The 16,824-nt window shown below is 52.5% G+C and overlaps 6 protein-coding genes across 6 annotated transcripts; 4 read left to right on the top strand and 2 right to left on the bottom strand.

Annotated features, from left to right (window-relative positions):
* On the top strand, positions 1-651 carry J4E83_006904 (uncharacterized protein; the record flags this gene model as incomplete). The annotated part of the gene is made up of 2 exons (XM_049333813.1): positions 1-396; positions 445-651. The coding sequence occupies 2 exons, from the start codon at positions 1-3 to the stop codon at positions 649-651; spliced, it is 603 nt and encodes a 200-aa protein (XP_049187069.1).
* A 4,606-nt stretch (positions 652-5,257) lies between these two features.
* Positions 5,258-6,183, top strand: J4E83_006903 (uncharacterized protein; the record flags this gene model as incomplete). The annotated part of the gene is made up of 2 exons (XM_049333812.1): positions 5,258-5,971; positions 6,031-6,183. The coding sequence occupies 2 exons, from the start codon at positions 5,258-5,260 to the stop codon at positions 6,181-6,183; spliced, it is 867 nt and encodes a 288-aa protein (XP_049187068.1).
* Positions 6,184-6,241: 58 nt separating this feature from the next.
* Positions 6,242-7,555, bottom strand: J4E83_006902 (uncharacterized protein; the record flags this gene model as incomplete). Its single annotated transcript, XM_049333811.1, has 1 exon — positions 6,242-7,555. One exon carries the CDS (start codon positions 7,553-7,555, stop codon positions 6,242-6,244), a length of 1,314 nt encoding a protein of 437 aa, XP_049187067.1.
* Positions 7,556-8,344: 789 nt separating this feature from the next.
* On the top strand, positions 8,345-9,103 carry J4E83_006901 (uncharacterized protein; the record flags this gene model as incomplete). Its single annotated transcript, XM_049333810.1, has 1 exon — positions 8,345-9,103. The coding sequence occupies one exon, from the start codon at positions 8,345-8,347 to the stop codon at positions 9,101-9,103; it is 759 nt and encodes a 252-aa protein (XP_049187066.1).
* Positions 9,104-9,322: 219 nt separating this feature from the next.
* On the bottom strand, positions 9,323-10,041 carry J4E83_006900 (uncharacterized protein; the record flags this gene model as incomplete). The annotated part of the gene is made up of 2 exons (XM_049333809.1): positions 9,323-9,360; positions 9,528-10,041. 2 exons carry the CDS (start codon positions 10,039-10,041, stop codon positions 9,323-9,325), a joined length of 552 nt encoding a protein of 183 aa, XP_049187065.1.
* Positions 10,042-11,311: 1,270 nt separating this feature from the next.
* Positions 11,312-15,729, top strand: J4E83_006899 (uncharacterized protein; the record flags this gene model as incomplete). Its single annotated transcript, XM_049333808.1, has 5 exons — positions 11,312-11,352; positions 11,534-11,547; positions 11,595-14,572; positions 14,623-15,253; positions 15,308-15,729. 5 exons carry the CDS (start codon positions 11,312-11,314, stop codon positions 15,727-15,729), a joined length of 4,086 nt encoding a protein of 1,361 aa, XP_049187064.1.
* Between the last annotated feature and the right edge of the window lie 1,095 nt (positions 15,730-16,824).

The following is a 16,824-nucleotide window of genomic DNA, read 5'->3' as shown; positions in this document are numbered from 1 at the left end:
ATGCCCTCGCCACAACCCCGACGCATGTACACACCGATCGCTCCTCTACCCCTGGAGACACCCCGTTCGCACGGAACCAAGCGACAGAGGGAAGACGACGAAGAAGAAGAGCCCAAGCGAAGAAAGCGGTCGGACTCACAGATATCGACCCAGTTTGAGCTCAGTGAGGAAGACCGTCTGCTTCTTCGGCTCAAAGAGGAAGAGCACATGCCTTGGAAGGACATCGCAGCACGCTTTGTCAAAGACTTCGGCAGGCAGTACCAAATACCCGCACTGCAGATGCGTATCAAGCGGCTAAAAGAACGGATGCGTCAGTGGACCGAAGTAGACGTCCAAGCACTGCGCAAAGCCCATGACTACTGGGTGCAAAACAAGTTCGACATCATCGCGCAAAAGGTATGTATCATCACCATCGATCTCAGTAACAGCCACTGACTCCCATAGATGCTCGATTACGGCGCAGAAGAAAAATGGACCGCACGCCAATGCTCTCGCAAATGGCAAGAGATCGATCCAACACCCATACCCTACACGCAGTTCGACCACCACGTCCAGCACGTCCAGCAAGGCTTTGCACCCTACGCGATGAGCCCCATCGAGCCCACGCCCATGAACTTCCCTCCCTTCCTGCACCAGCACCATACCACCTAGTCAACCTCGCCAGTGTCAGCCTCGCTTATTACGGCAGGAGGATGCGGGTAAACAACGCCGCATCGCTCTTCCTTTCTGATTCTTCCACTCCTAGGGATTGTCCCATCGGGGCAACATGTCTAAGTCTAAACGCTTCCCGCGATGCGGCACAGACACACCGGCGTTTAGCAAAGCGAGAAAAAAAAAACGGGCGGCTTGCATGGCTTGGGTCAGGGAGTTCTATGGGGCACAGCAACCAGCAACCAGCGCGCAACGCTTCTTAACGTTCGCCTTTTATGTCGTTTATCTTCTTCTTTCGCTCGATACCCTTGCTTAACTAACTACATTTGTTGAGTTATCTTATTTCAAATACATATAACGATCATCTTCATCTCCTTTCCTGCTCTTGAGTCGCAGCTAGATCTCACAGGCCATCTGCGCGGCCCCCTTCTTCTGCTTCCCCCATCTGCAACACGCGCACATCACATATCCCTGCTGCGCGTCTTTTCGGTTGTTGCAAGCTTCAAAGACTGCGCGTCTGCATCTACACGTGGAATGGAACAAAAACAGATCGCGTATCTCGCTCCCAAAACCGTTAAACCCTTCTTCATTTTCCCTTTCTGTCGCTCGCGCATGCGCTTTTCGCACCGCCCTAACTAACCTTATGCCGCCTTGTGGGGCCCTCGTTTTTGTTCTGGTCCCTCGCTCCTTCTTCAACGGGGCACCCATCTCCGTTACCACACACCCACCTGTGCCGAACTGCGCCGCAATACAGTACAGTCGTGCCGCAATCACGATTGTATCGATTTTTGGCGCACTGGTTTCAGATGTCTTAATAGAAAGCGCTGTGACAGGTTCGCTTATGTCTTGACAAGGCTCTATTTATTTTTTCGCGGCTGCTCATGTGGTTAGTGGACACGAGACAACCGTTTTTTGCGGCAGAGGTTTGGGGCTTGGGCTTTCACCCGCGCGGCTCGCGTGTCTTGAGGGCGGCACGGTGGTGGTGGTGCCGTACCTTCGCGCAGACGGTTTGGAGATGGGTGCGGCGCCGCAATCGGGCCTTTCGTGTCTTGGTGCCCTGCCCGCTATGGAGAAGCGATGGACACTGTTACATTGTGCGTTCCTTCGTGTGAATCCTGTCAAAGGGCACGGGGACATGACGTGCTTTCGCGATGAATGCCAATGCGCGCGTAGTCTGCCTTGATGATGCAGGTCACGCATTCGGGTCTGTTACGTATAGCACTGCGCATTCTGTTCTGTCGCCTGGGTAAGATGCATCATCGCTGTGGCTGCGCTATTTGCTTAGCTATGACGGTACGCATGGGTCGTGTGCTTCCACCTCCGACTTTTCCGAGTATGTCGGTGCTTGTGTAAGAAATGTTAGTAGTAAGAAGGCGTGATCGACGCCAGCATCCCTCGTATACCTCCATTCCAAGCTCGTGACTGGTCAGCATAGTCAGCCCTATGTGTAAGCTACGTGGTACAGTCCCTTCTCCACGCGAGCACGTAACAACTTACCTACATGCCACTGTTGTAGTATGCATGGGCTCATAGCGCGAGTATGCTAGGGGGTCTCAGCTACGCACACCGTACCTATCCTCGTCATCATCCCCTGCGTCTGCCACTATCTTACTGAGGTAGTTTCACATTCTTAGTGATGTCTGGTCGAGACCATTCTTCGGCAGATGCACCAAGCACTGACAGACTGATTTAGCCAGTGCGATTGGAAGGCACGGGTGCCATGCGGTCTCCTGGGGCGTAGACCAAGGAGATCAGCAAGATGAACGGTCCTTACATAACGCTGTGCCGACTTGCGTATGTGGGTAGATTCTGATATTGACATCGAGCACTGAGCTCATGCTGATGTTGCGGAGAACAGGAGCTCGGCCGTATCAACCCCCGGCTGATGGACTACCACAGGCGTATAGAGGATGATAGTATCACATCTCCACACCATGTGGGGATCTGAGCAGGAACACCGGCTCCTGCGTGCCGTGGCCTTTTATCTGTCAATCAAGGGCCCCGCAATCCTGAGTTCCCCTTAAGCTGTCAGTCGCTCTTCAAACGGCACGGGTGGCGCCGGTATGCACGACAAGAACTCTCGTCACACTGTCTATATCCTTCAGTGCTGCGACATCCTTTGCGCCGAGTGCTCTCCTATACGCACTGTAGATGTAACAGGTGGACGACGTCTACGTACTGAGTGTAAGCACTGCTGTCAGAAGCTCGAGCTCCATGCATGATGCCACCGAGACCTTCGCGGCAGTTTCAATCGACGCATCGACAATGGCTTCGAATACGGTCTGACGTGTACCACACATCTACCAGATCCAGCACGAGCACGGGTAGAAGTAGAATCAGGACGATGCTGATGGACCGCGCGGTGTAATATCATGCATCTGGTGGCTATGACTGGTCAGCGCGTTTCGAAATCTGGTGGATGGCGACAAACGATTTGCTTGGTGATCGCCCGTGGCTTGCTCGGAAGGAGGGAGCTTTCACGTCACAAGCCCTAGTCAGCTTACATCCGCTCGCCAAGGCAGTCGCGGACCGCGATGAAGACCGGTTCATTGCGCATGTACGCAGCTTACTTCTCGTCGACGTCGCCAGCGGCCCGAACGGCCCTACGCTCGAGTTGAAAAACGGCTGGTAGCGGCCTTTCGCGTAGAGCTTCCAATGGGAGTGGTGGTAAGAGTCAGGATTTAGTCTGATAGACTTCTTCTAGAAGTCTTAATAGGCTGCTTATCGTCTTAGACTAAGCCTCCGAGAACGCGCTGTGGCCAGTAGTAAGCTTCGTCGTCCGCGTGTGCTGTATACCCCCACGTTCCTGCGTCGTCGCGCATCACGCAGCGATCGGAACATACCGCCATTCTACCTGGCTATTCGTCGACCGCTGACAGCAGGACAGTGTTCCACGTTCTCCTTCCGAGCATGAGTGCCAATAGCGGCGAGACTCAGACGCAGGATGCGGACTAGTACACTCGGGGTAGGTGATATTGTTCGAATCTTCGGGATCTCCTCCGCATTGCCGAGCACGCGATAAGACAACGACCAGAGTCAGTGGAAAACGATCCCTGTAGCTGTGAATGACGCATTGAGCGACGGTTGAGGCTTGCGTCGAGGGGTTGAAACAGATCAGGAAACGGTTTGACTGGGTCGTGAGGTAGACGGAAGGGCAAGCAATGTGACAATGACAGAGGAGCTGCAGTTGACGACTCGACCGGGTTAGTGTTTCATGATCTACGCCCCACATTAGCAAAGGAGTGGAAGCGAAGTGTTTCCCGTCTCTGCGACCCAGACGATAGAGTCAGTCGATAATGGCAAATATTGTTGAACTGCACATGTTTTAGCCGCATCGCATGGGTTTCGAGAGGTGGCACAGAAGCGGCCAGATGCTAGACCCTATGAAGTCACCCTGCACGTGCGTGTCGTGTCAGCGTGCATCCCTTCACGGCTCACCGGTGGTACTACAGGCTGCCGAACCACTCGTTCACAAGCTCATGGTCGGACAAGCTTCAAGGCTACGGCAAAGATCGATCTCTATTCCGATAATGCGATCGGCATCCATCGAAAATCAGTCGTACAAAACTCTTCGGCTAATGTTGGAAAACTGTCGTGCTACACTCCGTGGAGTTGAGAAACGTAAACCGACTCCTGAGACGCTGCCGGGGTGCCGAACCAAGGGCCAGTCCATCGGTGTGTCGGAGGAACGAGTTAGGCCTGCAACCTGCTATCCTCTTGCAGAAAGCACATACTCTTTACGCGACCCAGAGGTCCAAAAAGGAGGGGGGTCGGGACGTTTCAGGTCCGTGGGCTCGCATGCGCAACGTGGTATTGTAATTATCCATAGTGTCAGGCGCCTATTCGCGTGCGTTCGCCCCACCAGCTTTCGCCAGTCTGCAGCGTCTTCTCCAGATCTTCTTCGGCCCTTCTAGCGCTGACAAAGGGCCCGTCATCTCGGATCCCGTGCAGCTGAGGCCCGCGAAGCCGCCTGGGGTTCGCATGAGAGCTGGGAGCTCGATGCCTGTCTTGCTTCGCATATATGTGTTGAGCGTAAGAGGCGTCAATAACGGCGGTGATCGCTGGGTAAATAGTTGCAGAGTGACAGGAAAGAGCGGCAATTTGCCTAATTATGTGCTGCTACATTGGGTCGATTTGCTGCGTCATATGTCCTTAAGTGGTGGCTGCGAATTGATATTAATATTGCCGTTTTGGGACAAATATTGCAGTAAGAGGCGCATGCGCCATTGAGGATATTTTGGTAGTGAAAAGACTCAGAGAGAAGCGGTGATGATGAAGTATCCCCAGAATCCGATGGAGCGATGATGAAGGAGTTTTGCTTCGCTACTCGGTGCAGCTACCTAGCTATGTAGGTGATCTTGCTAATGACGCGTCTTTAGTCTTCGGCCTTGGCGCTTTATGTCCGCTATTTCCAGATTCGCCGGAGTATATTCCTACAGGTGTCATCCCGTCCTTGAGGCAACAGCCGCTCAAGATATATAACTATTTCCATTCATTCCGTTGCAAAGGTACTATGCGTACTGCTGCCCTCACAAGATTGTCAAATCTACGTTCTCAATTGCCCCTTCCCAGATCACCTCGGTCCTTCCATACGTCATCAGCAATCATGGCAGGGCTCACCATCAACTCGGAACAGACCATGCCATCAGGCTACAAGATCCCCGTCCTTGGATATGGCGTTTACCAAACACCAGCAGACATCGCTTCCGAGGTGGTTGAGCACGCGCTCAAAGTCGGCTATCGCCACGTTGATTCTGCCGTCGCCTACCGGAACGAGCAACCATCTGCGGAAGGCATGAAGAAGTCGGGCATTCCAAGAGAAGAGCTATTCTTCACGACAAAGATCCCTCCGAAAGACATGAGCTATGGGAACTCGAAACAGCACATTGAAAACACCCTCAAGATCACCGGATTCGATTACGTCGATCTCTACCTCCTGCACAGTCCCTACGGCGGTAAGGAGAACCGCATCGGTGCGTGGAAAGCGCTAGTTGAGGGTGTACAGGCAGGCAAGATTCGCTCAATTGGCGTTTCGAACTACGGCGTGCATCATCTAGAAGAGCTAGAAGCGTGGACCAAAGAGACGGAGGCAAAAGAGGGGAAGGGCAAAGGTGGAGTCCTCAGCGTCAATCAGGTAGAGCTTCACCCGTGGCTCGCGCGTCCAGACATCGTAGACTGGTGCAAGCAGCGAGGTGTGGTATGCGAAGCATACAGTCCAATCGTGCGCGCAACAAAAAACGACGATCCGCTGCTCAAGCCACTCGCGAAGAAGTACAATAAGACGCCTTCGCAAATACTGCTGAGATGGAGTATACAGATGGTGAGCATAACTGCAACAACTCTTTACTAGAGATCAATAGGCTGACATTGCGCCTACAGGGATTTATACCGCTCCCCAAATCCGTGACCAAATCTCGCATCGAGGAGAACGCCCAAATCTACGACTTCGAGCTCACAGCCGAAGAGATGGAGAGCTTGGATACTGGAGTGTATGAGCCCTGCGCATGGGATCCCACCGTCAGTCACGACTAAAGTCGTGAACATATGCATGTATCTACCGAGAAGCCAACGTAGATTCAAGATTCAGAGCTCATGTCGTTCCACATCGGAAATCCGTGTCCATAATTTCCAGGGCTTCTATCCGTGGAGTGAGCACGAACATCGGGTAGTGTGGCCACTGATCATCCACCACACACCAGTCTTCCATATCAACATCTGCTTTCGCTTCACATTTTACATGCGCTCTTGGGGTTTCCCAGAGCCAATTCCGTGTCCAGTCACCAATCCAAAAAGTTGCTCTTTCCAGCTCTTGCCCTTGCTTCTTGTCTCGCGTGTAATTGAAGATATTCAGCGCATCTTTTCTGTTGAGAAATAGGTATCTGCCGCCTTCTGCCTCTGGGTGCTGTTCTCCGAGGGCGCGGAGCTCTTTGTAACTCCACTCCCGTGGCCCGAGTATGTCTATCCAAAAGTCTGCTTCTCGTAGCGTGGGTATGGACACGATCTTTCCCAGCGTTTCCAAGGGTGAGCTGCTAGCGTTACGGAAGATGTTTATACTTAGATGCCTGACTTGCTTTGCGCTCTTTCTTATCATCTGAATCTCGTCGTCGAGATCGCCGTCATACCTCCATGGATGATGCTCAGTATCCCAGCGCATCTCAAGACTTTCCAAAGATCCGCCCTGCTGGTTCAGAATATCTTCGAAGAGGACGGTGTCGCGCTCGCCGTTGACAAACGACAGGTGCGTCAGCGTGTTCTTTGGCAAGTTGAGGATGAGTTCGCTATCTGTCGTGTTCAGCGAGCGCAACGCTCGCGACTGCGAGAGAACCTTCCGCACGCTTTCCGGGACGGTGTCCACAGAAAGCTCCTCGATACGCGTCCAGTTCATTGCGTCAAGCCAAAGCTCCGCGTTGGTCTTCTCGCACTGGTCTTTCGATCGAGTGCGCCATCCAAGCCAGCTTATCCAATGGCCTTTGTAGACCCAATACAATGTGTCCATGAAACATTCCAGCTTGCCTGGCGCTAGACACTTCGGCCCTTTCCAAATTTTCTCATGCTGCCATGTCTCCCACTGATAGCCTTCAACCTTCAAAGATTTGATATCGGGATACTTTTCACCGCCGAAAGGGCTGAGCGGTAGGTTCATCCGGTCGGGCCATGTACTGCAGGACCCGTAGACACCGATATCGAGGGTGGATATGTTAGGACAGGTAAGGAGGGCTGAGTGGACAGAGTCCCAGGTTGTGAAGGGTGTGACGTCGTATGGGTAGCGGTCGTCGAGGGACCAGGAAGAGTCAGCATCAATCTTTGCCTTGATGGAAGTGGGACATGGGTCTTTTGGATCCCACAGCGCTAGCGCAGTTGACAAGATGGAAAAAAGAAAGAATACGTGAGTGTAGAGACGCATAGTAGCTGGTGGGCAAGATGGTGAGTGGCAATGTGAGTAGCGTTGAGTATCGATGTATCGTTTGGCTGGAATCCGCCTGATATAACATCTGTTTTGGTACAGGATGATCCAAACTATGCGTGATGTTGTTATGTTGTCTTCTTGGTGATTTTACTGTTGCCTGAATGCGACGGCCTCAACAAGGCTCTTGCACGACTTTCAGGCGTCCAGGACTGCGATTCTTGCGCTGTGGACACATGTGTGATGCTGCTGAATTCTCGTGGCACGGACCTTAGGGCCCAGTGCGCTTTTTGACGTCTCCAGGACACCTCTACAGGCGTTATTCGGCAGCCTGACCATATGCATTTCGTTCTCTTGCAGTTGCGTACGTTCGTAGTGAATGTTCGGAGGAGTTGAGGAATTGAGATGAATGGCACAAGCGAGTCATATCGCGATGCGGGACGAGTCATGCAAGAACCGCCTTCACACGCGACGCGACGTGTCTTCTTCGCGTACAAGGTCGCCCATCAGGATGATGACGCAAGGTTACGCCGAGTTTATCCGAGACAGAGCATCGAAGTTTGTGCAACACGTCGACTACCTAAGTGGAGAGTCGGGAGGGTGTGACGTTTTCAAAGGGCAGAAGGCGCCTACGTCATACTGACCTGGCAGCGAAACCCGTAAACATATACACCAACCCCTCGTATCGCCCTTTCCCATCTCTCATACAACACAGCTTGATACCCATTTGACTTCTCAAATTTCAAAACAAACCCTCCAAACTACACATACAACTCGAAATTAACCATCATGGCGGCAAACAAGAAAGTCCTCATCGTGCTCTCCGACGCGTCCTCCTTCCCTCTATACAACACCGGAAGTGATGGAAAGACCGTATCGCAAGACTCAGGCTACTTCCTCATGGAGCTAGCAAAGCCTCTCCAAAAGATCCTCGACGCCGGCTACGAAGTGACATTTGCCTCGCCAGAGGGCAAGGAACCCACACCAGACCCACTCAGCGTATCTCTCGCAGCCTTCGCTGGAAACTACTACGAGAAGCAAAGAGAGCTGGAATTGATCGAACGCATGAAGAAAGAGAACGGCTTCTCGCGACCAAAGAAGTTCTCCGAGATCAGCGACGACGAACTGAAGAACTACGGTGGTGTCTTCATCCCCGGTGGTCACGCTCCTCTGTCAGACTTGGGCGACAACGCGGATCTCGGCCGCATACTCACACACTTCCACAATTCGTCAAAGCCTACTGCGGCCATCTGCCACGGACCTTGGGCTTTCTTGAGCACCAAGTACGGCCCCAGCAAGAAGTTTGAGTACGCTGGCTACAAGATGACGAGCTGGTCGGATGCCGAGGAGAAGTTGATGGAGACGATCTTCCGGGGTGAGATCGACAAGGTTGAGGGTACGCTGAGGGAAGAGGGTGCGGACATGCAGGAGGGTATTGCTAAGTCGATGGGGAGTATCACCGTGGATAGGGAGCTTGTTACGGGTGACAACCCGATGGCAGCGAATGCCCTGGGTGAAAAATTCTTGGAGATGATGGCTGCGAAGTAAACGAGAGTTGCTGGAGCGCCCGCGATGATACGGTGTTATGTATGATTAGATGAGCTATGAATTCATGCCCAATGACCACGTCGCCTCTTACTAAGCCCAGTGTTGGGCCTCATGCCGAACTCTTCCTTCCTATACCTAACCCTCATTCTCTCCTCTACATCCCCCTCAAAACTTCCCAAGCATTTCTGCGCCCTCCTCATCTTCCTCTCCACTAATCGCCTAAGACCTGCCGCCGTCGGTCTTCTTGCCGGCATACTCTGATCACACAGCTCAAACATCCGGATCAAATCCCTCGTGTAGTTTGGTTCATCCATCGTGAGCGCCAGCACGGGAAGAGTATGTTTAAAAAAGCGACTTTGCGATGGATCTGGATGTATGGTGTTAGTGATAGCCCCGTGCCAAAAGCCTTGAGCCTTGTGGGGACCGAGATAACTGTGCATCATCTCCCAGAGTACGGTGCCCAGAGACCAGATATCTGTTTTGCAGGAGAGCGGCTGCCTTTGGAAGTAGCCGAAGCCTCGGGAGTCGGGGTCTAGGGTGTGCAGCTCGATATTGTTCTCGGGTGCAGCGTAGCCTCGGGTGAACAAGTGGTACTTCTTGGTGTACTCCTCATATCCGAAGAGCTCGAGTATGTCGTCGAGGTCTGCTAACAAAGGTCGTGGGAAAGAGTTGAACGGCTCTTGAGGTTCCATCAGGAATATATTGCTGGGCTTGATGTCGCGATGCATTTTTGGTATCCACCCAAAGGCTTCTGCTGCATCGCCCACACCCGGAGTATACGTCAATCCGGTTGTGAGGTTGTAGATTGCTTCCGAGAGTGTGCTAAGTACGATCCAAAACATGGGTTCAGGAATCTGGTCATCGGTATCCTGCTGCCATTTTTCCGCACTGTATTCTTCGATAATGTTCGATAGTGTGCCTGCAGAGCAATAGTCCATATATCTTTTCACCTCGTACCTGTGTTTGGAAGTGGGACTGAGATGCTTGCCATGGTCATGACACGACCAGAATCTATGTTTCAGTATTGCGCCGGAATTGGGAAGGGTGTCGATGATCCGGCAAACTGCCTGTCGCTCGTTGAAGATGGCCCTGTCATCCGTCGTGACCTTTTTGAGTACAAAGCGCTGTAACGATGTTAGTACGTATCGGCGGCGGGAGAATGAATCTCGTGACTCACGTCGCGTATGGTGTTGGTCTCGTCTAGCGCAATGTACAGACGTATAATTACGTGTTTGTCATCATCGCTTTCGTCAGAAAGAGTCTGTAGAAACTGATACCGGAGATTTGAAGCCATCTTCACTATTCTACATTGAACTTTCTGCTGATGTTAGGGATCGTCGTAGCAGTTTGCTATGGTCAACTGCTCCGATGTTGGAGACATCCTGCGGAAAGTGCTCCTAGATCGGTGTACAGCTGATTTCTCGTATAAAGAAGATAATCGAATTCAAACAAAGGCATCTTTGACTTGCTGCGTCGTCGTGGTTTGCCAAAGCTCTTTGTCCTGAATAGCAGCAGAAAGAGCGATGTGTGACGTCATCAAGTATGACGGTCGGATCTCATTGGCGTGAGAAGAGCGTCGCGTCCAGTCTCCGCATATGTGCGCACGGCGTCAGTAGTACTCTCCGCTATATCGAGCGCCATTGCTGATGAAAAGAAAATCGTGATGATGTATTTGAGGAGGACGAGTGTGATGCTTCGCGACCTCGTCGGAAGCACCTAAGCGAAGCTTGGAACGCGTCGCCCCCGGTCCACGCGCCGAGCATCTCCATCCACTTTTCGCGTCAAGCATCATCCGATGATAACGGCAGCTTCTGCAGCACCGAGGCAGAGGCAGATAGTCCAAGATAACACGACTGCATTTAGCTCTCACCGACCCCGCATCCAAACGATAGCTAACACCGATCATCCTCAACATTCCAATCATCGCCAGTGCCGTAATTGCGGCATCCGTTGACGCCTTCCCCAAGCGCAATGGTGACTGCCACTATGGGTAGGGCGCAGTGTCTGACAGCGGCAATGGAGCCTCTGATAGCACGAACGCTCTTGTAATTGACAATGCTCGGCGCGGCCTCGGCGCATTAGCAGCAGCTCCAAAAAAGCATGGTTATAGCATGACGCAGGGCCATCCGGTAACCCATCATCCAGTCCTCGTTGTAAGACTGGGATAGACTCAACCTCATCGCTGAACCGCGATTTGGATACGACACCATGGCTACGCCTGGTTACAGACTCGGCGTTGATGTTGGAGGGTAAGTAATGATCGCCTCAATTTTGCCTCATGGACCGGTGGGAGGCCTGGACGCCCACCCGCTAGCTTCTTCCTGGCACCGGCGGCGAACATGCAGAACTTCCCCGAATCCACAGCTGCCAGCACCTCGCGGCTTGTCTGAACACGGCCCATGTCAAGGAGCGCGGCTAACACGATCCTAGAACCTTCACCGACGGTACGGCCCTTTTCCGCAAAGTCGCTTCATCTTTTAATAGAGTCCAGTCTGCGTCATCACCCCGAACGGCGAAGCGGTACGTACAAAAGTGCCGACCAACACGACAGATCAGTCTATTGGTGTGCAAGACGGAGTGCAACAGGCACGCAAAATCCTGAAAGAGAAGTACAACTGGGACGGCAGGTTTGAGTACATACATCATGGCACAACCACAGGTACCAATGCGGTGCTTGAAGGCAAAGGTGCCAAGTGCGGTCTCATCGTCACCAAGGGTCACAAGGACATACTGTCCACACGGCGAAGCCAGATACCAGGCGGATTAGGCTCATGGATGCACTACGAACAGCCCGAACCTCTCGTGCCTCTCGAGAGGACTGTAGAAGTCAAAGAGCGTATCAAGATTGACGGTGAAGTCTTCTACGAGCTGGATGAGGATGAATTACGAAAAGACTTGCAGGATCTGAAGAGACAACAACCGCAAGCAATTGCTGTATCGCTGATCAATTCCTTCGCCAATAGCGCGCATGAAGAACGCATCAGGGCCATATTGAGCAGCGAGTTTGGGCCAGATGTCGAGATCGTCACTTCTACAGATGTATTGCCGGAGATCCAAGAGTACGAGCGTACCGTTACGACAGCCGCCAACGCCATCGTCAAGCCTGTGGTAAAGAGTTATATGCAGAACCTACAAAAAAAGCTCGAGAAAGACACAGACACGATCCGCATCTTGAAATCCGATGGAGACCTGACTTCGACCCAACTTGCTGGCGAGACACCGGTGCGCATCCTCATGAGTGGGCCAGCTGGTGGCGTCAAGGCTGTTTCTCATCTCGTCGCGAAGAACACGCCCTACAAGAATCTCATCACATTTGACATGGGCGGAACTTCCACTGACTGCGCTCTACTTCCGGGAAGCGATGCCATCATCCGACGAGAGACCGCGATCGGTCACCTGTCAGTACGAGCACCCAGCGTAGACGTTAATACTGTAGGAGCCGGCGGTGGCTCTATCGCAATCTTCAATGACTTCACAAAGACTCTACGTGTTGGACCTGAGTCTAGCGGCGCTACACCTGGACCTGCAGCTTACGGAAAAGGTGGCACCCAAGCGACTGTAACCGATGCAAACTTGGCTTTAGGTCGCCTTCCGTCGAAACTTCTCGGTGGAAAGTTCCAATTGGATGTTGCCGCGTCTACAGCTGCAGTCGAATCGATCGCTAAGCAAATGGGTCTCGATACAGCTTCCGCAGCTGAGGGTATCATCGACCTGGTAAACGAATCCATGCACGGTGCTCTGCGACTGGTATCTGTGGAGCAAGGGTACGATCCACGTGACTTTGCATTGGTCGCCCTCGGCGGTGCTGGCCCACTTCATGGTAACGCCCTTGGCCAGCTTCTTGGTTCCTGGCCTGTCATCGTCCCTCCTTCTCCCGGTGTGCTATGTGCTCAAGGTGATGCTATCACGAAGATGTCGCATGAGCAGAGTTGCACATACATTCGCGCATTCTCCGAGATAACGGAGGACGAGCTCAAAGAAACATTACTGGATCTCAAGGCTGGTGGTGTGAAAATAATGAAGACTTCGCTTGCAGACGAAAACGCTGCCCTGCATGTCGTATACCAAGCCGATATGCGCTACAAGGGCCAAGCTATGACACTTACCGTTGATCTGAGTGCCGATGAGTTTGACAGCTCAGACAAGCTTGTGGACGTCTTCCGTTCCAAGTTCAATGAGGCCCATCAGCACCAATTTGGCTTCTCACACGCGCATGCCGAGATGGAGACGATGCGCTTACGTGCCAAAGTCATTGATGCTTCCGAAGAGGTAGCTTTCAAGCCCTTGAAGGATGCTCGTATTTCTGAACCCTGCGAAGACGCCATCACAGCGAAGCAGGTTATTGTCTGGGACGGGAAGAAGGTCGAAGCAACTTTCTGGGATCGATCCAAGATCGGAGGAGCTGGCAAAATCATACATGGTCCAGCGGTAATTACTGAGATGGACTCGAACACTCTCATTCTTCCTGGATTTTACGGAAAGATCGACTCTATGGGCAACATACTCATCTGGCCTACCGAGGAGAAGGACCATGGGAAGGCCGTGCACACCAAAGAGTCAGCTCAAGCACTGATCGAAGAGCAGCCAATCATCGCTACGCTCATCGCCTCTGCACTGGGATCTATCAGACGAGAGATGGATGCTCTCCTACTTCGTTGCGCCATGAGCCCAGCAATCCGAGAGCAGCAAGATGAGTTCAACGTCATCACCAACACACGTGGCCAGATGCTTGTCGGTCAGTTTGGATCATTCATACAGCAGTTCCTCGATGGCTGGAACGGCACAATCGAAGAAGGCGATGTGTTTGTCACGAACGATGTATACCAGACCGATGGCGCCGTATCGCATCTCAACGACGTTATCGTAGTACTTCCCATTTACTACGAGCACAGCCTTATAGGATGGGCCGCAAATTTTGGTCACATAACCGATGTGCAAGGAAAAGTACCAGGCTCCATGAGTATCAACGCAAGCACCATATTCGAGGACGGGGTTCAGATACCTATTGTCAAACTTTACACGAAAGGCGTGTACAACGAGACTCTCGCGACGGTACTCTTCCGTAACTCCCGTGCACCAGACTGGTTTCAGAGTGACCTCATGGCGCTCGTTACAGCTTGCCGCACAGCTGCCACGCGCGTCACCGAACTGTGTGGGCGCTACAGCCTGGAGGTATACGATGCAGCGGCGGATTACTTACTGGAGCAGAACAAGCTTGCCATTAGCAGGATCATCAATGACAAGATCAGCGATGAGGTGTCAAGCTTCACCGATTTCATCGACGACGATGGTCAAGGAGTTGGTCCATACGCCATCACTTGTTCCATGAAGAAGAAGAATGGGAAGCTTATTTTCGATTGGGATGGCACTTCGCCGCAGTCAAACAGCTCGATGAACTTCTATCTGTCTATCACGTTATTCAAGATGTTCATCGGTTACCATTTGCTCGCCATCTACGATCCGTATGCTGTAAGTAAATCATGCGCCAGATTATCACGAAACGTAACTAATTCTGGTAGGTGGTGAACGATGGATTCCATGAGTTGCTAGACATCAAGATCCCGGCCGGTACCATCCTTCGCCCCGTACGTCCAGCAGCCGTCAGTTGCCGCACTCATCTCCTCGGCCGCATCATGGACGTTTTGCAAGCACTCTTCGGTCAACAGAACCCCGCCTACCGTTGCGCAGCAGGTTTCTCCGACTCACCCCATCTCTTTTACTCTGGTTTCAAACCCGACGGCGAGTTTTACTTGCTCTACCAAATCGGGTTCGGTGGCGTGCCCGCGCGACCAATTGGCGACGGACCAGATTGCCACTGTCTCTTCCCAGCTATCAAGTCCATCCCAGCTGAGAACATCGAGCTCTACTACCCCGTCATCATCGAAGCCAACGAAGCATTGCCAGATTCTGGTGGCGCTGGCTTCTACCGTGGCGGTAATGCACAGAGGACGTTGTACAGATGGCTATGCGAAGGCGATGTCAGCACGCACGATGACCGATGGTTAACCAAGGCCTGGGGCGTCAACGGCGGAAAGCCTGGAAGCAGATCGAGGAAGGTTGTCTACCGAAATAACAGCTATGGAACACCAGCGGAGAAGGACAATATGGAATTCTGTCAATCGAAGCAAGATTTCATACACGTATACCCAGGTAAGTCGCACTCCTTCTTGGCACGCACGGCAAATACAAAACTAAAACCCCCAGGTGACGTGCTAGAATGGATAACCTGGGGCGGCGGCGGCCTCGGCGACCCCTTGACCCGCCCACCCGAACGCGTAGCCCAAGAAGTCCACCGCCGCCTCGTCACCCCCGAAGGTGCCGCAGAGAACTACGGTGTTGTCGTCGACCCGCACAACTTCACATTCGATAAATTCGCCACTTCTACGCTCCGCAGTAAGAAACGTGAGGCGCGTGCCAAAGAGGGCGTCTATAGTACCAACAATACGATTGACCGCGGTGGCACTCTGAGCGAGCTGATGCGCAAGTGTGAGGAGGAGACGGGACTCAAGGCACCGGTGCCGCAGTGGGAGAAGAGGATATATGGTCCGCATGCTGGGTTGGAGTATGTGAGGAAGTGGTACGAGACTATGAGGAAGGAGGGGATGGAGAGGTGGGATAGGGCTTAGGGTGGTTTGGTGCGCTGGGTGTAACGGGTTCGTAGCTATGTAGCGTGGATCAATGGTAATCTACATGATCCTGGTTTACCTCCATGTCAATTTTCGACTTGCAAAGACAGCTCCGGATACCTCGCCTCCAAGAATTTGTGCATCTCCTCGTCGTAATACTTCCAGCTCTCTGGTGGCACAAACCCTGCGATGGCACGTATATTTGGACGGTTGGTTTGAGCTAAGATCCGTGCAAATCCCGACGGTCGCCTTGCAGCGTTCAGAGTGTAAAGTTGTACGATTGTACGATCTCGAAAACGGTGTTGCTCTGGGTAAGCTTTGTCGGCGAAGATGTACTGATGGCGTAATGAAAAGCTCTCGACGACCGTCATCTCAATGGTGTAATGGTTGAACGGAGGAGATAAGGGATCTAGCAGAGTCTCGGCTTCGTCCTTCAATGAAATAGTCACCTCGAAGCCAGCATAGTCGATGAGAAGGTCGGGGAAGGGCGACGGCTCGACGAGGTCAGTGTTTAGCGATACTACCCAGGATCTTTTATCACCGACCAAGCGGTTTCCTAGCAATGTAGACGTAGAGACAGTCTTCGCGTGTGGGAGAAGCGCATCCGGAAGACTACAAGGGGCGATGTCGATCCCAGCATTCGTCCATCTGGCCAGAGCCTGTGGAAGATGTGCCCAGCGCTGGAGGTCCGCAAGTAGGTAAGCTTGCTTCAGAATGAAAGTGTGGTATGGAAACAAAGAGTATGCTTTGTTCCAGGTAATGAAATTGACGTCGCAAGTCAAGTCGAACCACGATATTTCGAGCAAAGGAGTATGTTTCGTCTCTCGAATGTAGACGGTTCGACAGCCCTCGGCGGTATCGCGTTCCATGAAAGGGTGCTAGGCCTGCGGTCAGCTACTTCCGTGACTGCAAAAGCCCGTCGAAACTACAAAAAAAGGACATACGTTAGAGATGGAGTTCGCCTTGAGGCTGTAACCCTCATCTTCAAGAAACGATCTCAGAGCCTCGGCATGCGGGCCTCTTTCAACTAAGAGCATGTCCAGCATACGCGTAGGCACACCATACAGCCTGAAGTTTAGTGGCCTTCTCAACATG

The sequence above is a fragment of the Alternaria metachromatica genome, assembly GCF_023757995.1.
Source record: "Alternaria metachromatica strain BMP 0045 chromosome Unknown scaffold_16, whole genome shotgun sequence".
NCBI classification, from domain to species: domain Eukaryota; kingdom Fungi; phylum Ascomycota; class Dothideomycetes; order Pleosporales; family Pleosporaceae; genus Alternaria; species Alternaria metachromatica.
This window is presented reverse-complemented; position numbering and strand designations above follow the sequence as displayed.